Source organism: Stegastes partitus, unplaced genomic scaffold, assembly GCF_000690725.1.
Source record: "Stegastes partitus isolate 25-593 unplaced genomic scaffold, Stegastes_partitus-1.0.2 Scaffold474, whole genome shotgun sequence".
NCBI lineage: Eukaryota > Metazoa > Chordata > Actinopteri > Pomacentridae > Stegastes > Stegastes partitus.
In genome coordinates, this window is record NW_007578205.1 from 508589 (window position 1) to 522360 (window position 13772).

Genomic DNA, 13772 nt, shown 5'->3' on the forward strand with positions numbered 1-13772 from the left:
GTGTGCGAGGCCGGCTGTCTGTCACAGTAGGTGTCCTCCAGTGTCGACGATGACTTTGCGAAAAAACAACGCACCGAACTCCCAAAACAGACGCTTCTTTTTTTTTTTTTTTTTTAGAACTCACGAGTCTGTCTCGATCAAATCAAGACTCACGTTTGATGCATGTTTAGAAAATAGCACCAAATGTGAAAGCCTGAATGGAAACTGTTGATTTAGCTGGTCTGTGTGCAGCACCCTCTTTGTAATGAATTCACAACAGCAGCAGCAGATGGAGGGACTTGGAGAGCTGGAGAACAGTTCATATTTCTCTAGTCTGGAGGGAGGAAAGCATTAAACTGCTAGAGCTGGCAGGAGCGTCTTCTGGCACGTAGAATTTATGGTAGAGTCAACTCATTCATTGTGTTGTCTGCTCCATACTTTCAGCTAGCATCTTGGTATTTTCTGCATCACAGGCTGTGAAATCTCCTAAAATAATTACTACTTAAAAATATCGGGGGACATATACATTCACTAAGAACAGCCATGTGGCAAAGAAAAGGAACAAAATTATGTGTATATGGACTAAATAATCAGAATAAAGTAAAAAGGTATAACGTGCATGCTCACATGCAGTTTAAAGGTAAAGAAAATACTACCACCATCTTCAATAATAGCTATGATTTGATGTTTTCCTAAACAATTTTTATGCTGCATAGAAAAACACTATGTAGTGGTGAAGGTGTCTTTAATCTAATATAGGTGACACGCATATAATTTATGGGTCAGCTTATGCTAAGTTGCACCCTTCGTATGAAACCGCTACTTTTCTAGGCAGATATCTTCCTCCTCCATTCTGTCCGTCCTGCCTATCGTATATTTAAGAACACACACAAACGCAAAAACAGCTACAAACGCTCTAACAGCAATGTCAGACCAGACTACATCAATGATACATCAAATACTACAGAAGACGAATGAAAAATGCTGTAGACCAAGTCATACTGGGCACATCAGAGGGTTTTTCTTAAGCTGATGAAGTGGTGCAGCAATGCCATGTTAAGTTGTAAGCAAATGTCTCACAGCTAGCGGAAATCAAACATAAAGAAACTGATACATATTCAATATGGTTGTTGTTTCAGCCACATGCTCATTAAATAAAGCAACAATGTGCATGCACAAATTGAGTTTCACTTACACGTCCACACAGATACACATAACTGTCGTGTTTTACAATCTTCACTTTAGAAGGTATTTGAAAAAAATCTGAGTTTGAATGACTTAAATCTCTGTATTAGTGTGGACAAGGCCTTAATTACCGTAATTTCTGGACGACAAGCCCCTACTTTTTTCACACTCTTTGAACACTGCGGCTTAAACAATGATGCGACTAATTTATGGATGTTTACGAATTTGCCTCAAGATGAAAGTAACATTGAGAGCGACAACGAAAGAGAGACTGAGGAAGTGTTTGATGAAGTAATTCTAAGGCTGTTCAAATCCGACACTGAAGAACTTTAGTGGTTTTAGTGCGCAGGAGGAAGATGAAGATAGTGATCAATGATTTTTCCTGGTAGGCGACTGTATTTTTTATTTTTTTAACCAGCCGTGTTACAGGCACTGTTCGGAAAAAAGCATTTACGGTACGTATTTGTGTATGCTACCAGTACATATTTAATTAAAAGTAAAAAAAATCTTTCTGTGTAAATATCTTATGTTACAACGTGGACACCTACAGCTTCTAGACAAGTGCGGCCTGTGTATGTCCATATGTCAATAGTCGGTACACCTTTGCCTCCTGTCCACTTTTTTGAACATGAGGCTGAAGACTTGTTGAGGAAACTTTCTAGCAGTTGAGGCAATGTTCCCTGAGTGACAAGGAGGAGACACAGTCACATAAAATGCAAAAGAGGCGGGCCACCAAAAGTCTACTTGGGTTTGGCGACGTCACCCCATCTTCATGATCTCAAACAAGGCCAGAGAGCTTCTGACCACTGATTGATACTGTATTCAACACCTATCTGTCACACTTCCTGTATTGTGTTCTTCACTATCTGGGCTGTCATTCCTTGAATATCTATAGATTTTTCTGTCTCTCTGTCTTTCTCTGCTTCCACCCCTTGCTCTTCTTTGTAAAAAGTGTCATTCCCTCCTTCCCTCTCTTTTGTCCTCTGTTCTTTCACCTCCTTTTTTATTCTCCTCTTGTCACTGAGGGCTGACCATTTCTGAAAATGACAGCTGTGAAACCAGCAGCCGTAAAGTGACTGCTTAATTAATTGCATCAACAGGACGTGCTAAAGGAGGTCAACAGAGATTAAACACACTACGTCAGGACCTGCAGAGTATGTATGGCGCCTCAGGGAAATCAGTAACAACCTTGTTTTCCCTGCTCATCACAGCATCACCTTTTGGCTATTTGGTTATAATTTTAGCTGTGGTTGCAGGGATGGCTGGATTGCAGGGGTTAGTTAGGCCAAAAAGCAAATTTACAATGGCGAACATGCGAGCGTTACACCTGCTTTAATGTATAGAAAGAGAAGCCTCATGGAGCTGACAGCCTAGTTATAGTCTTGTTAAAATGTTGGATAGCACAGTTGCTTTGACATTCATCAAACGCTGACCTCTGTTTCATCACTGATAATAAAAAAAGAAAGAAGCCCTTCCCTGTCTATTAGTGGAGAAGCTATATCTCAAATGATAAAAAGGCTGCACTGCGCCTGGCAGACAACCTTCTGTCTGACTTTTGATGCAATATCCTGTAAAAAGAAAAAAAAAGTAGTTAAAGCTACTATGCCTTGCAGCAAATGTGAATTAGAATGTCAAAATTCTTTTTCAAAATTGAAAATATTGCGAAAGATCTCACTGAAGTGGTTTCTGAGAATAGATGCAGCTCTTGATACACACTTGTCGTTCATGTTTGATTACAAGCTGTACGACATTTGAACTTGTTTGCGGTTTAATATGGCAGATAGCATTGATATAAGATCATCAACATTTCAGTATAATTCATCAAATGAGCAACTTCGTCATCACAAAATGCTCCATTAGTGGCAGAGTGTTGCAGCGTTCACAGATTAGATTTGTTTCATTTGAATATTACTTTGTCGCTAATGAAAAACAACGCAATTAAGTTTTTCGCTCGTCAATCACAAGCGTGAAAATGAATGGTTTTTGTCCCTGATTATCCCAAAGGAACTGCCGCATGCCCTGTGGGACGGCTTGTTGTCTCGACTTCAGTCAACAACTTGGCTGTTGAGCCGTGAAGACGAAACCCAAAACCACTGGTGCCATAATCATCCCCGTCTCCGTCTCACTCTGCTCCTCTCGCTCTGTGACCCATTTCTGCATCTTCTCCCTGGTGCTCGGCTGTACAATTACAGAACGCACTTTGGATTCAAGGATGCACTGGTGGAGTTTCAACAAAAACAGGATGCTAATCAAGGCGTTGGCCCTCAGACACTTTCACACACGTTTGTATTTTTATACTTACGAGGACTATCGCTGTCTGAAAGCATTTCCCAGCCTCTGACCTTCAGTCCTCACCTCAACCTTTACCCTTTGACTACATACTTAGATTTCACTACTTGTACTTTTAAGCTCTTATCTTGACCATTACAAGGACTATCTATTAATGTTGTATCTTATTGTTTTTCAGAGCAGTCAAGGCTATCCAGATCTTGCATCGCCTAGTATGATAATACTTGCAGATCAGCCTTTAAATATATATATAAAAAACATTCCATATTGTGAGATGATGTGCAAAAATTCTGTTTTTGCATGTCTCTAATCTTGTAAGGCAGATTGTCTGGAATCTGGCAACAACAGACCATTGTGGTGGCACGGACATTGGGACAATGACGTGTTTAGTGCCTAATAGAAAAAATTACTCACATAAGGTAGTCTGCTTGCAAAGGTGGCAAATGAGAAGACTGTTTGCCTCTCCCAAAAAACGGATTACTCATTGGTGCAGAGGGCAAGGGTAAGCTCTGCTAAGTATTTGGATTCGTGGTAGGTCTATGTTAAGAAAAGACGTGTGTGACTTTCTCCACTGCAAAGCTAGAGGTTGAAAATAGGCAAAGAAATGAGTAAAGACAGAATTTGATCCGTCTTCATTACATCATTACTTAGCTATGTACAAATAAGTCTAATTTATTTATAAAGCAACAGGAGTTAAACCAAAGTGCTGTACAGTTCAAATCATAAAACCCAATGACTAAAAGTGAAATCCAATCAAATAATAGGAAAATTAAAAGATAAAAAAGTCTTAATCAGCAAGTTTCTAAAGCCTGAGCAGCTCTCGCATGGAAACATAAACTGATAGTGTAAGAGTTTTGCTAATAAAAGTGCTGCAAACCTATTTAAAACTAAAACAAACAAAAAACTCTATCATGAAACAGACAGTGAGCCAGTGGAGGGAGGCCGGTACCGATGTCAGGAGACGACTGCTCCACACCCACATACAAAGAATTACAACCGTCTGCATGCTGATAACTTTTTCAAATATGTAGCACGCATAATTACACAGCTTCTCGTCCGCTTTTTTCGGGACATATTAACATATCTTTGCACAGGTATGTTAATATCGATGTCATGATTGCATTGCATAGACATCAACACACCCAGATATTAATATATTCATTCAGCGACAGGCTCATGAGTAATTCAAACAGGAGTAATAGGTGTGGAGACGGATGCAGGTCTTTATGCAGGTTGTAATCATGACTAGATTTGATGTAAATTAGTTTTATCTAACACGCCGTCGCACAGACAACCTAAAAGCATCGCCAGGAAGCTCGAGTCATGACTTTTATGTGCATTACACCTCACTGAACGAAAAGTTTGGATGCAAAGTGAAGCTAACTTTTAACATAAAACCAAGATAAGAAAGTACTTTGTAGAAGTTACAATCAACCAAATTGTCCACACTGCTTCAACCACTCAGTGACGATGATGATGACGATGATGATGAGAGAAAAAGAGAGATTGAGTGAAATAATCAGTTATGGCTTTTGCAAATCTCTCTTTGGTATAAAACCAAAAAATGGATACACCCACTTACTGTAACATACTGCTCTCAGTGGAAGAACTAACTCAGACAGCTAAAACAAATAGTCTGCTGCTATGTGACACGCCTATATTCAAGAACATTCCCAGAATCAACATTGTTTCCTCAATCTTAGGATTGCTGCACTATTCACATGTCACTTTTCACAACCACAGCGAATAAATGGAGAGTCACAATAAAACAGAAGTGTCTCTCAGCGAGCTGCCGTTTCTGAGCAGCTCGTCATTGTGGGTCTCACCCCGACAGCGAGTCTCTGAACTCTCTTTGTTTTTAGTCAACACCCTCGTGTTCTTCCACAGTAGAGACCGAACTGATTTTAAACACAACTGCGGATATTTTCGAGCATTTAGGAAGTCTGAGTAGAATTCATACTGGCGAGACAGTTAAACTTCTTATCTTTGATTTAAGTCTGCTTCGGTTTCCAGCCAGACGACCTCTGAGGTCAGTGTAGATCTTGGATGCAGCGCTGCTGACCCTGTTCCCTTTTGATTCTTACGGAATTTGATCCAAAATGTTTGAGGTTTTACTCGGAGCAATGTCAAAGAGTGAAACGTAGTGCATTCAGGCAGTGGTGAGAAAGTGTAGCTACTCCAGCACTGTGCTCAATTACAAGTTTGAGGTAGTTGCACTTTCCTTTTTATGCTACTGTGTACTTGCACTTCACTACATCTCAGAGGGAAATAACGTGCTTTCTACCCCACTGTATTCATCTGACAGCTTCATTTACTTTAAAGATGATAATGCTACACAATAGATGGCATTCTAAGCTTCAAAATTCACAGTTTAAAACTAAACCAACCTTCCTTCTTACAATGTGTAGATGGAGTCACAACAGTTCCACCAAATAGTGATTTTCTCTTCATAAATTTTCAGCTGATTCAACATCACACCAAAAATCAGAGATCAGGAAAAAGGTCAAAAAACTGAACACAGATTTGTGCATCAGGACTTAGTTTTTTCTTCTGTCATCCATAATAACACATCATAAGGTGTGGTGGAGAGACATACTGCATCTCAACATGGTCCTCCAGCTGCAGTATGTCAGACAGAAAAGCCCTGCAGAGGATCGTTAGAGGAGCTGAGAGGGTCATCAGAGCTTCCCTCACCTCTGTCCAAGAACTTCTCCAGAGCCGCTGCAGGAGCAGGGCACTGAACATTGTCAGGGACTCCTCACACCCTTTCCATAAACTGTTTGAACTGCTGCCATCAAGCAAACATTTCCGGTGCATTAAAGGAAGAACCTCCAGAATGATCAACTGCTTAATTCCACAAGCTGTCAGAATGCTGAACCGCTGATCCAGATATGCAAACACTTGTTTATTTAAATTGCTTTAAGTTATTGGATCCTGAAGAAACGCTCTCTCATCTTGCCTGTATGTACAGCAAAATGACATAAACTTGATTTGATTTGATCAGTCAGAAAGATGAAACCACTCCTTTTACTTTACTACTTTTATTACATCTTGCTGCTGAAACTAATGCACTAATGCAGGACCTTTTTTTTTATTTTTTTCCAGTTGAGTATTTTCACATTGTTGTGTTGCCCCCCATTTTAAATAAAGGCTCATATTTCACCACTGCATTGAAGAGACTATTTATCATGCAAACAGGCTGTATAATCCGAAGGTTAAGATCATATCTACTTTATGTTAATGTTATATATTTATGTGTTCTGAAACCAAGAAGTTGAAACAATTTGTATTTATGAGAAAAACAATGGTTACAGAAACCATCGCACTGACACGGCTATTAATCAATAGGCATGAGCACACCCATGATTTCCAGAAAATCTACGCGACACGCCACCCAAACACTAGTGGAACCAACAACACTGCGCATGGAAATGTTATGGTAGCAACACTCGTGTTTTCTCCACTGCGGAAAGAATCATTTCTAATAAAACATCTTTATGTGGGACATCAGCGGTCTGGTAGCACCGCTAGTATTGACATAATTACGAGGGTGGAAGCTGTAGTATCAACAAGCCTGAGTGACTATCATGTTTCAAACGCTCGGCGCTATAAACAGTTCTAAGAAAACAGCGGCGTGGAGGAACACAGTGATCTATTCCCAGTGGCATTGCAGCAGCTAAAAGGGTGTAGGCCTCATCAAACTCAAACATCAAACTGTGGTAACTACAAAACCGTGTCTCCAAGGCTCCGTTCCAAACATTTCTGTGTTGAATGCCGTCGCGATTTTATCACATGCTGGGGAGGGACAGGAATAAGTATCTCTCATTTTGATTGATGAATACAATAAAGACGAAGGACTCGAGGACGCTCACCTCGTGACTCCTGGAGACTCAAATGCACACAATCTGCTCGCCCCTCTTTCATCTGACTGCCCCTACAGTTTTACAAGGACTGAACAGCTTTAAATGCCAACATTGACTCCGAGGTGGAGCGAGGGTAAAGGTTCAAAAATTAGAACAAAGTAAACAGATTGTTCTTTAACTGTTATGTAAAAGCAGTTGAAGGGGAAGCTTGGAAGCAGCGTTACATAAGTGATACAACTGTGTCAGGTGAGTTAACACTAACAGCATCATTAGAACAATGTTTCCGACATCACACACACACACACTTCTGAGAAAAACAAAGTTACAGTCAGCTCAGTCGTGTCTTCCACTGATAATGATTTATCACCATGGAATAAATATTTCACATGCTGCATAAATATTTTTACAAGAAAGTCTTCACTCCTCTCTCTTAAACTTGCTCTCATTATTCTTTCCGCCTTTAATCTCTCTTTCTCACTTTCTCCTCCCCTTCATTCCTCACTGCGCTCTCTACTTACTCCGACCACATCACTGGAACCGTCGTGTAATTGCAAAAAAAACACGACGTGTGATTATGAAATTAGGCTCTGTGAGAGGATTGGCAAATGTCTGGATTGTAGCCAAGGTTCTATAAATTGTGACATGAGTCTTGAGTGCTGAAAATATGATGAAAGCAGTAAAAATACAGTTGTTATAAATGGGTCAGCGCTACGCAACTCCACAGAAAGCACAAGGAATAAAGTATGTGGAAAGTGCGGGGGAGTCAAGTCTGCTCAGGATATAGATAGCAGACATCCTTCATGTTCTTTGAGTGTTTATTAATGCTATCTCCTTGTTGGTTCAAATGGAGTTACATGTACTGCAGCAGTGTATTAACTGAATTGTTGGGGTAAGTATGTGTTCTAATCTGGTCTGCATCTTCATATGTGTCTCCTACCTTCAGTCTCAGCATGTGTGGCCTCAGGTGAGGGAGTGTCTTGATCCCAGTCTCCTCCACTTTTAATCTGCACGACCAGGAGCCGCTTCAGTGACATCAGGTCTGCATGTTTGAGCCCCGTCTCCAACTGACGGACCGTGCCGCGACCTGGCTGGCTGGTCACCACGGTAACCTGGGAATAAAACAAGAAGAGGTAGAAAAAAAATAAAAAATGATCTATGCAGAAGGGTTGGATCCAGATGGAGACACACAGAATGGCATGAAAATTGCAGAAGAAAAAGATAAAAGACAACAAAAGGATCAAAGAAAAAAGAGAAAGAATAGCCCCCGCAAGAATGATCTTTACTGGGAAATAATTTTTAAGGCCCAAGTCTTTGGCAGCAGCAAGGATCAATAAGAGAACAAGTGCTCCTCTGAGGAGTACAAACATTGGCATTTCATTAGCTTTAGGTATTTAAGACTTTAAGTTTTAATCAAAGGGAAAGTTGACTTCAGTGTGCAACAAGGCAAAAAGTCAGCAGTCTCTGAAACGACTGAGAATCGTCCTCTGAAAGCTAAGAATAGCAGAACTGAAGAATCCGAGTCGACTGGTCGATGGGTTCGTTGATATGCTTTCATCCAACGAAACTCTCTTTGGTTGGAGAATCGCGGGTGAGAAAAGTGCAACATCAACGGCCTTCCAGGGTGAATCAAGGATTCTAGGTGGCAGGGGAACAGACTATTTGTGAACATCACCATGTTTTTACAACTTCAAAGTCACCTATACTAATGGAGGCTGCTATGGGGAAACTTTTTTAGCATTTACATTTGCTGAATGAAAGAGAAACAAAAAATGACATAGGTTTGCCTGCATTTTGGTAAAACAGATGGTCAAAAAGTTGAGTGTAAACATTGCAAATAGAAGTTTGTCGATCATCAACAACCAACATGGCAGATCATCTAACAACGCAAGGCGAACTTGGATCACCAGCTGCTGTAGAAACCATATGAATATGGGCAGTGCACATTGGTCTGCTGTGATCATATCAGCATAAAATAACCAGGTTACAAGTATTTCATAAACTTTAAACACTCCTTCATTTGGACGAATAAAGCTGGCAGGTAGAGTCCATGAATTGAAATCTGACCAAATTAGTTAACTGAGAGATCAGATGCAGCCAAAACCAAATTACCGTGAACATTCATGCCACACCTGAACCAGTAAAGTTTAACTGAAAGCTCCATCCTTGCCTTTTAGACTCATGTGTCCTGCTACGAACGTCTGCCTCTTGTCTTCTGTTGATGTAAACCAACACTGTTGCCCCTCCACCACCACCACACTAAAACAAACACAATCACTTTTAATTGTATTATTATTAAGCCCCATTGATGTTCCTCCCTGTAAACTCTTTCCAAAACTCTTTCACTTCTGAGCTGTTCCAGCTGGCTTCATGGAACATCACAGGAAGAGAACACAACATCACCACCACCGCAAAGCATTCTTTGTGTCTGACTGTGCTGTTTCTCATGTACTTTGGGGAGGTGACAGAGTAAATTACAGTTACTAAATTGAATGCATGATGTAAGAGCCGCTGTCCCATTCCCAGTAAAGCCAATTACAACTCCAACAGGAAAGAGGAATACCACATAGTTATGATGATTCAACTCTGCACTTAGACACACTGTAAAGTCCCATGTTAATGGGAAAACAATGGCTGTAACTTTATTTTTACCTCATGATCATGTTTTCTATAACTGAGATAACATTCTTACTAAATGAACAGAAGTACTGGTAACACACTGTTGAATGTTTTCACTTAGCCATTCTTTTTTTGGTAGTGAAGCTTTCTGCATTACATTTGCACAAAAGCCAACATCTTAAAACAAGCACAAAAATCTGATAATGGAAAGAGATGAAATTAGTTTCCTGCCGTATTTACATTCCTAATGGAAAGAAGAGATAAACTAACATTAGAGTGATGTGGAGCACCCAACTGAATCGCATTAACAGTAGCACTAAATGATGATTATAATAGGATTATTCATGAGTTCTGGTCTCTGCTTCCGGCTGTTTAGCCAAAAGTAGAAGCCTGATGCACATCATCAAGGAGAAGACATGCATGAATGCTGGAATCGTGTACATGAAAGAAAACATGTATTGTATTCGTGGATCTGCACACACCCACAGACTCACATACACAGGCCCATGTCTCTGCTTAGTGTCTCCTAATAGTGCTATTCATATCTGCCGCTGTCAGAAACAGTGGGTCTTAGTGTAATCGTCTGTCCAGAGCCTCCTAAAGAAGCTGGCTGGATTTGAGAAATCCTCATCAACAATTCACAGCCTCGTGTCCAGAGGACACGTTGAAGCTCAACAACAAGGGCAGCCACTGGCTCATTTCTCAGCTGGCGCCTCATCTGTCCTACATTTACAATGAACAAATTAGATGCTTACAGTAAAGCTAGCTAATAGTCCTTTTCCCATAAACTTTGCCATTTGCTGGAATACAAAACATATTCATTCCTCAAGTTTTAAGTCGAACAATTTTGCAGAATATTAGCCAACAGCTGGTTCTGAATTATAGAACATAAAGACAAATTAATAGTTTTATGAGTTTTCTACATCCAAGCGGTGGCTATGATCTTTTATTGATGTCAACAAAATCCTCCACTTGTAATGAAACAAGTCCATCAGTGAGTGGAAACCAATTAGACCAAGATTTGCCTGAGAAATGGACTGTGCAAAACTCAGTGAGGAAATGGGTTTTAATATGTTCTACAGTGCCGTTTAATAGTGATAGCAGGGGAGCACTGAAAACGCTTCTGCAACTCTTTCCAGCCAGATGGCTCAGTAGCAGATGAATAAAGGCCATTTGCTGCATTTGAAATGTGCATGAGCTTATTTTAAGTGGACCGTAGTTCTCACCCACTAAAACGGACTGTTAAAAGAGACCGTTTAAAAACATGCTAATGAGATTCCTAATCCAATATGTTTTTTTGCAGCTGCTAAATACGCTGAATTGGACCCGAGAAGAGCTTATTTAACAGGTATAAGTGGAACCTCTTCTCTACATTAGCATGAAGTACAAAGCTTGAATATCAAAAGGGATCTATTCAGTCTGAGCTGGTCTGCGGCTCCAGAGATGCTCCTTCATAATGGATGTGGAGAGAAAGAAACAGGCAAATGTTTGGAGGAAATGACTTTGTGTTTAACGCTTCAAAAAGTGTTCAAAACTGACAGAAGTCATTACCGAATGTTATTTATATTTTTTCTACATATATATTTATTTATATCTAATTTCATGTTCAGACAGGTTATTTTTTTTGTCCTAGAGGCACAGTGCTGCGAAAAAAATCCCAAGAATGTGCTTGTACAGCTTTGCACGCTGGGAATCATTGCTGTTACAACATTACTTGACTCAGAGAGGTTTTGTTAGATAAAGATAATATATTCACTAAACTGATCAAGTCATTTACTGAGTCTTGTGTCCATACGAAGATGGCATTTCTGTAAGGTTACTCATTTTTCTGTCACCTCTAGTCGCTCATTTTCAGAAATATTCAGCCACACAGCACAACCATAATCACAAACCTGTATTTATGTTCTACACAACAGTTGCTGTTTGTGTTGCTGGCAGGTATCACTTATCCAAGTCTACACATACACAGGTGGTTTTTAAAATTGAGTTTTTCCTCCGTTGTCTGCGAAAACACGACCAAAGTGCTGTCGAGGACATTCCAAACCCACAGGAGATGATATGACCCTAAAGTCAACTTGAGAAAAGTCACTACTGCTTCAAAAAAGGAGGGAATCATGTGATATGTGCAGCCTGATTCTGATAACCATGTTACTCAGTACAGGGAAGGAGTACATTTATGTGTGAACTTGTCCTGTGAGCAAGGTTGGTACTATTTTGGCCACACAGAATTGCGTCATGTAAACAAAGGACACAACAGCACACACTCTGACATTACAAGCCATCAACCGTTCTTCCTTTTCTACACATTAACACTGGAAATGGAAGGCTTACGTCATTTCACTATTTCATTCTCCTCGTCTCCTCTGTCCACCATCCTCTGGCCCATGACCAGAAATCAATCTTAACATGGCATCATGAAGGGCGTCTCAATTTCTAAAATGCATTAAGGGTCAAGTATCAAGGGTGGAGGAGACAGATCTATTCTTGAGGGAGTCTTTTCTGCATCCATGACATAAAAGAGGCGTAACACACAAGCAGGACTGACTAATGAGTGTATATAATATATATGTCCCATCTCTTTTCTACTTCACTGTACCTGTGTGTGTGTGAAATACAAAGAATAAAGTATGACGTCAACACATTCTTGTCACATTATACCACGCTGTGAGTTGAATTGAAAGTAAATATATACTGTAAGTTATTATGAACACTGTTTTGCCCAACTGACACAGATCACAAAATATAGCAGCAGGCTATAAGGAAACAATGGAAAGATGATGCAGCTGTGCCACATGACACATTTAACTAACATCGCTTTGAAACAACAGCTCTGAGGAAAAGATGTCTCATTTTGTTAAATGCATCAACTCCTCCCTCCTCGTGTCTCTTCCTCCGCTCACATCTCTAGTAGGAGGGACTAAGACACGAGGAGAGGAGTTGAGAAAAGGAAATAAGGATGAACAAACTGGGAAATGGGAGGGAGGGAGGGAGAGTTTCTCAATATCTTCAAACAGATTTTTCAAAAACCCAGAGATTCAAAACTGCCTCTTCATGTAAACGAAAGGCAAGAAACACAAAATGTTCACCATGAAAAACTGCAGCGACTCAGCAGAGAAACTAGCAGGTAACCATCGAGACACAAATCGAGACATCTCTTACTTTAAAATGTGGGGATGTAGCTCAGTGGTAGAGCGCATGCTTCGCATGTATGAGGTCCTGGGTTCAATCCCCAGCATCTCCACGTCTTCTCTTGTCAAAGCTGTTTACCCTCTCTACATACTCAGAAGTAATGCAGCCACATGTGTTCACTTCTCTTCCACAGGACCTTGAAGTGTACAACAATAAAACTGAGTACAGGTGGTCATGAATAGAAGTAAAGGACAGAATGGAACTTTATTCATCTGTAACTCAGAAGAGTCAATAGTCTCTGTCTGACTTCTTTCTCCGTGTTGTTCACCAACTAAAAGCAAAACCAGGTAGTGCTCTCTGGAATGTTTTCTAATAGTCGTGAGGACATAAGCTATAAGGGGATGTAGCTCAGTGGTAGAGCGCATGCTTTGCATGTATGAGGTCCTGGGTTCAATCCCCAGCATCTCCACTTCTTCTCTTGTCAAAGTTATTTACCCTATCTACATACTCAGAAGTAATACAGCTCCGTGTGGTCAATTCTCTTCTATAAGACCTTTAAGTGTATCTTATACAGCACAACAATAAAACTGACTATAGGTGGTCATGAATAGAAGTAAAGGACAGAGTTTATTCATCTGTAACTCAGAAGAGTCTCAGTGTGACTTCTTTCTACGTGTTATTTACCAACTGAAACAAAAACCAGGTAATGCT

The 13772-nt window shown here is 40.2% G+C and overlaps 1 protein-coding gene and 2 non-coding genes across 3 annotated transcripts in view; 2 read left to right on the top strand and 1 right to left on the bottom strand.

Annotated features, from left to right (window-relative positions):
- m1ap (meiosis 1 associated protein) overlaps positions 1-13772 on the bottom strand; it is a 49012-nt gene that overhangs the window by 33627 nt on the left and 1613 nt on the right. The window contains exon 3 of the mRNA XM_008286883.1: positions 8254-8425. Coding sequence (XP_008285105.1) covers positions 8254-8425 — 172 coding nt within the window. The remainder of the gene's footprint in view (positions 1-8253; positions 8426-13772) is intronic.
- Positions 13102-13173, top strand: trnaa-cgc (transfer RNA alanine (anticodon CGC)). Its single transcript has one exon. It is a non-coding gene; the product is annotated as a tRNA-Ala (tRNA).
- Positions 13459-13530, top strand: trnaa-ugc (transfer RNA alanine (anticodon UGC)). The gene has a single exon. It is a non-coding gene; the product is annotated as a tRNA-Ala (tRNA).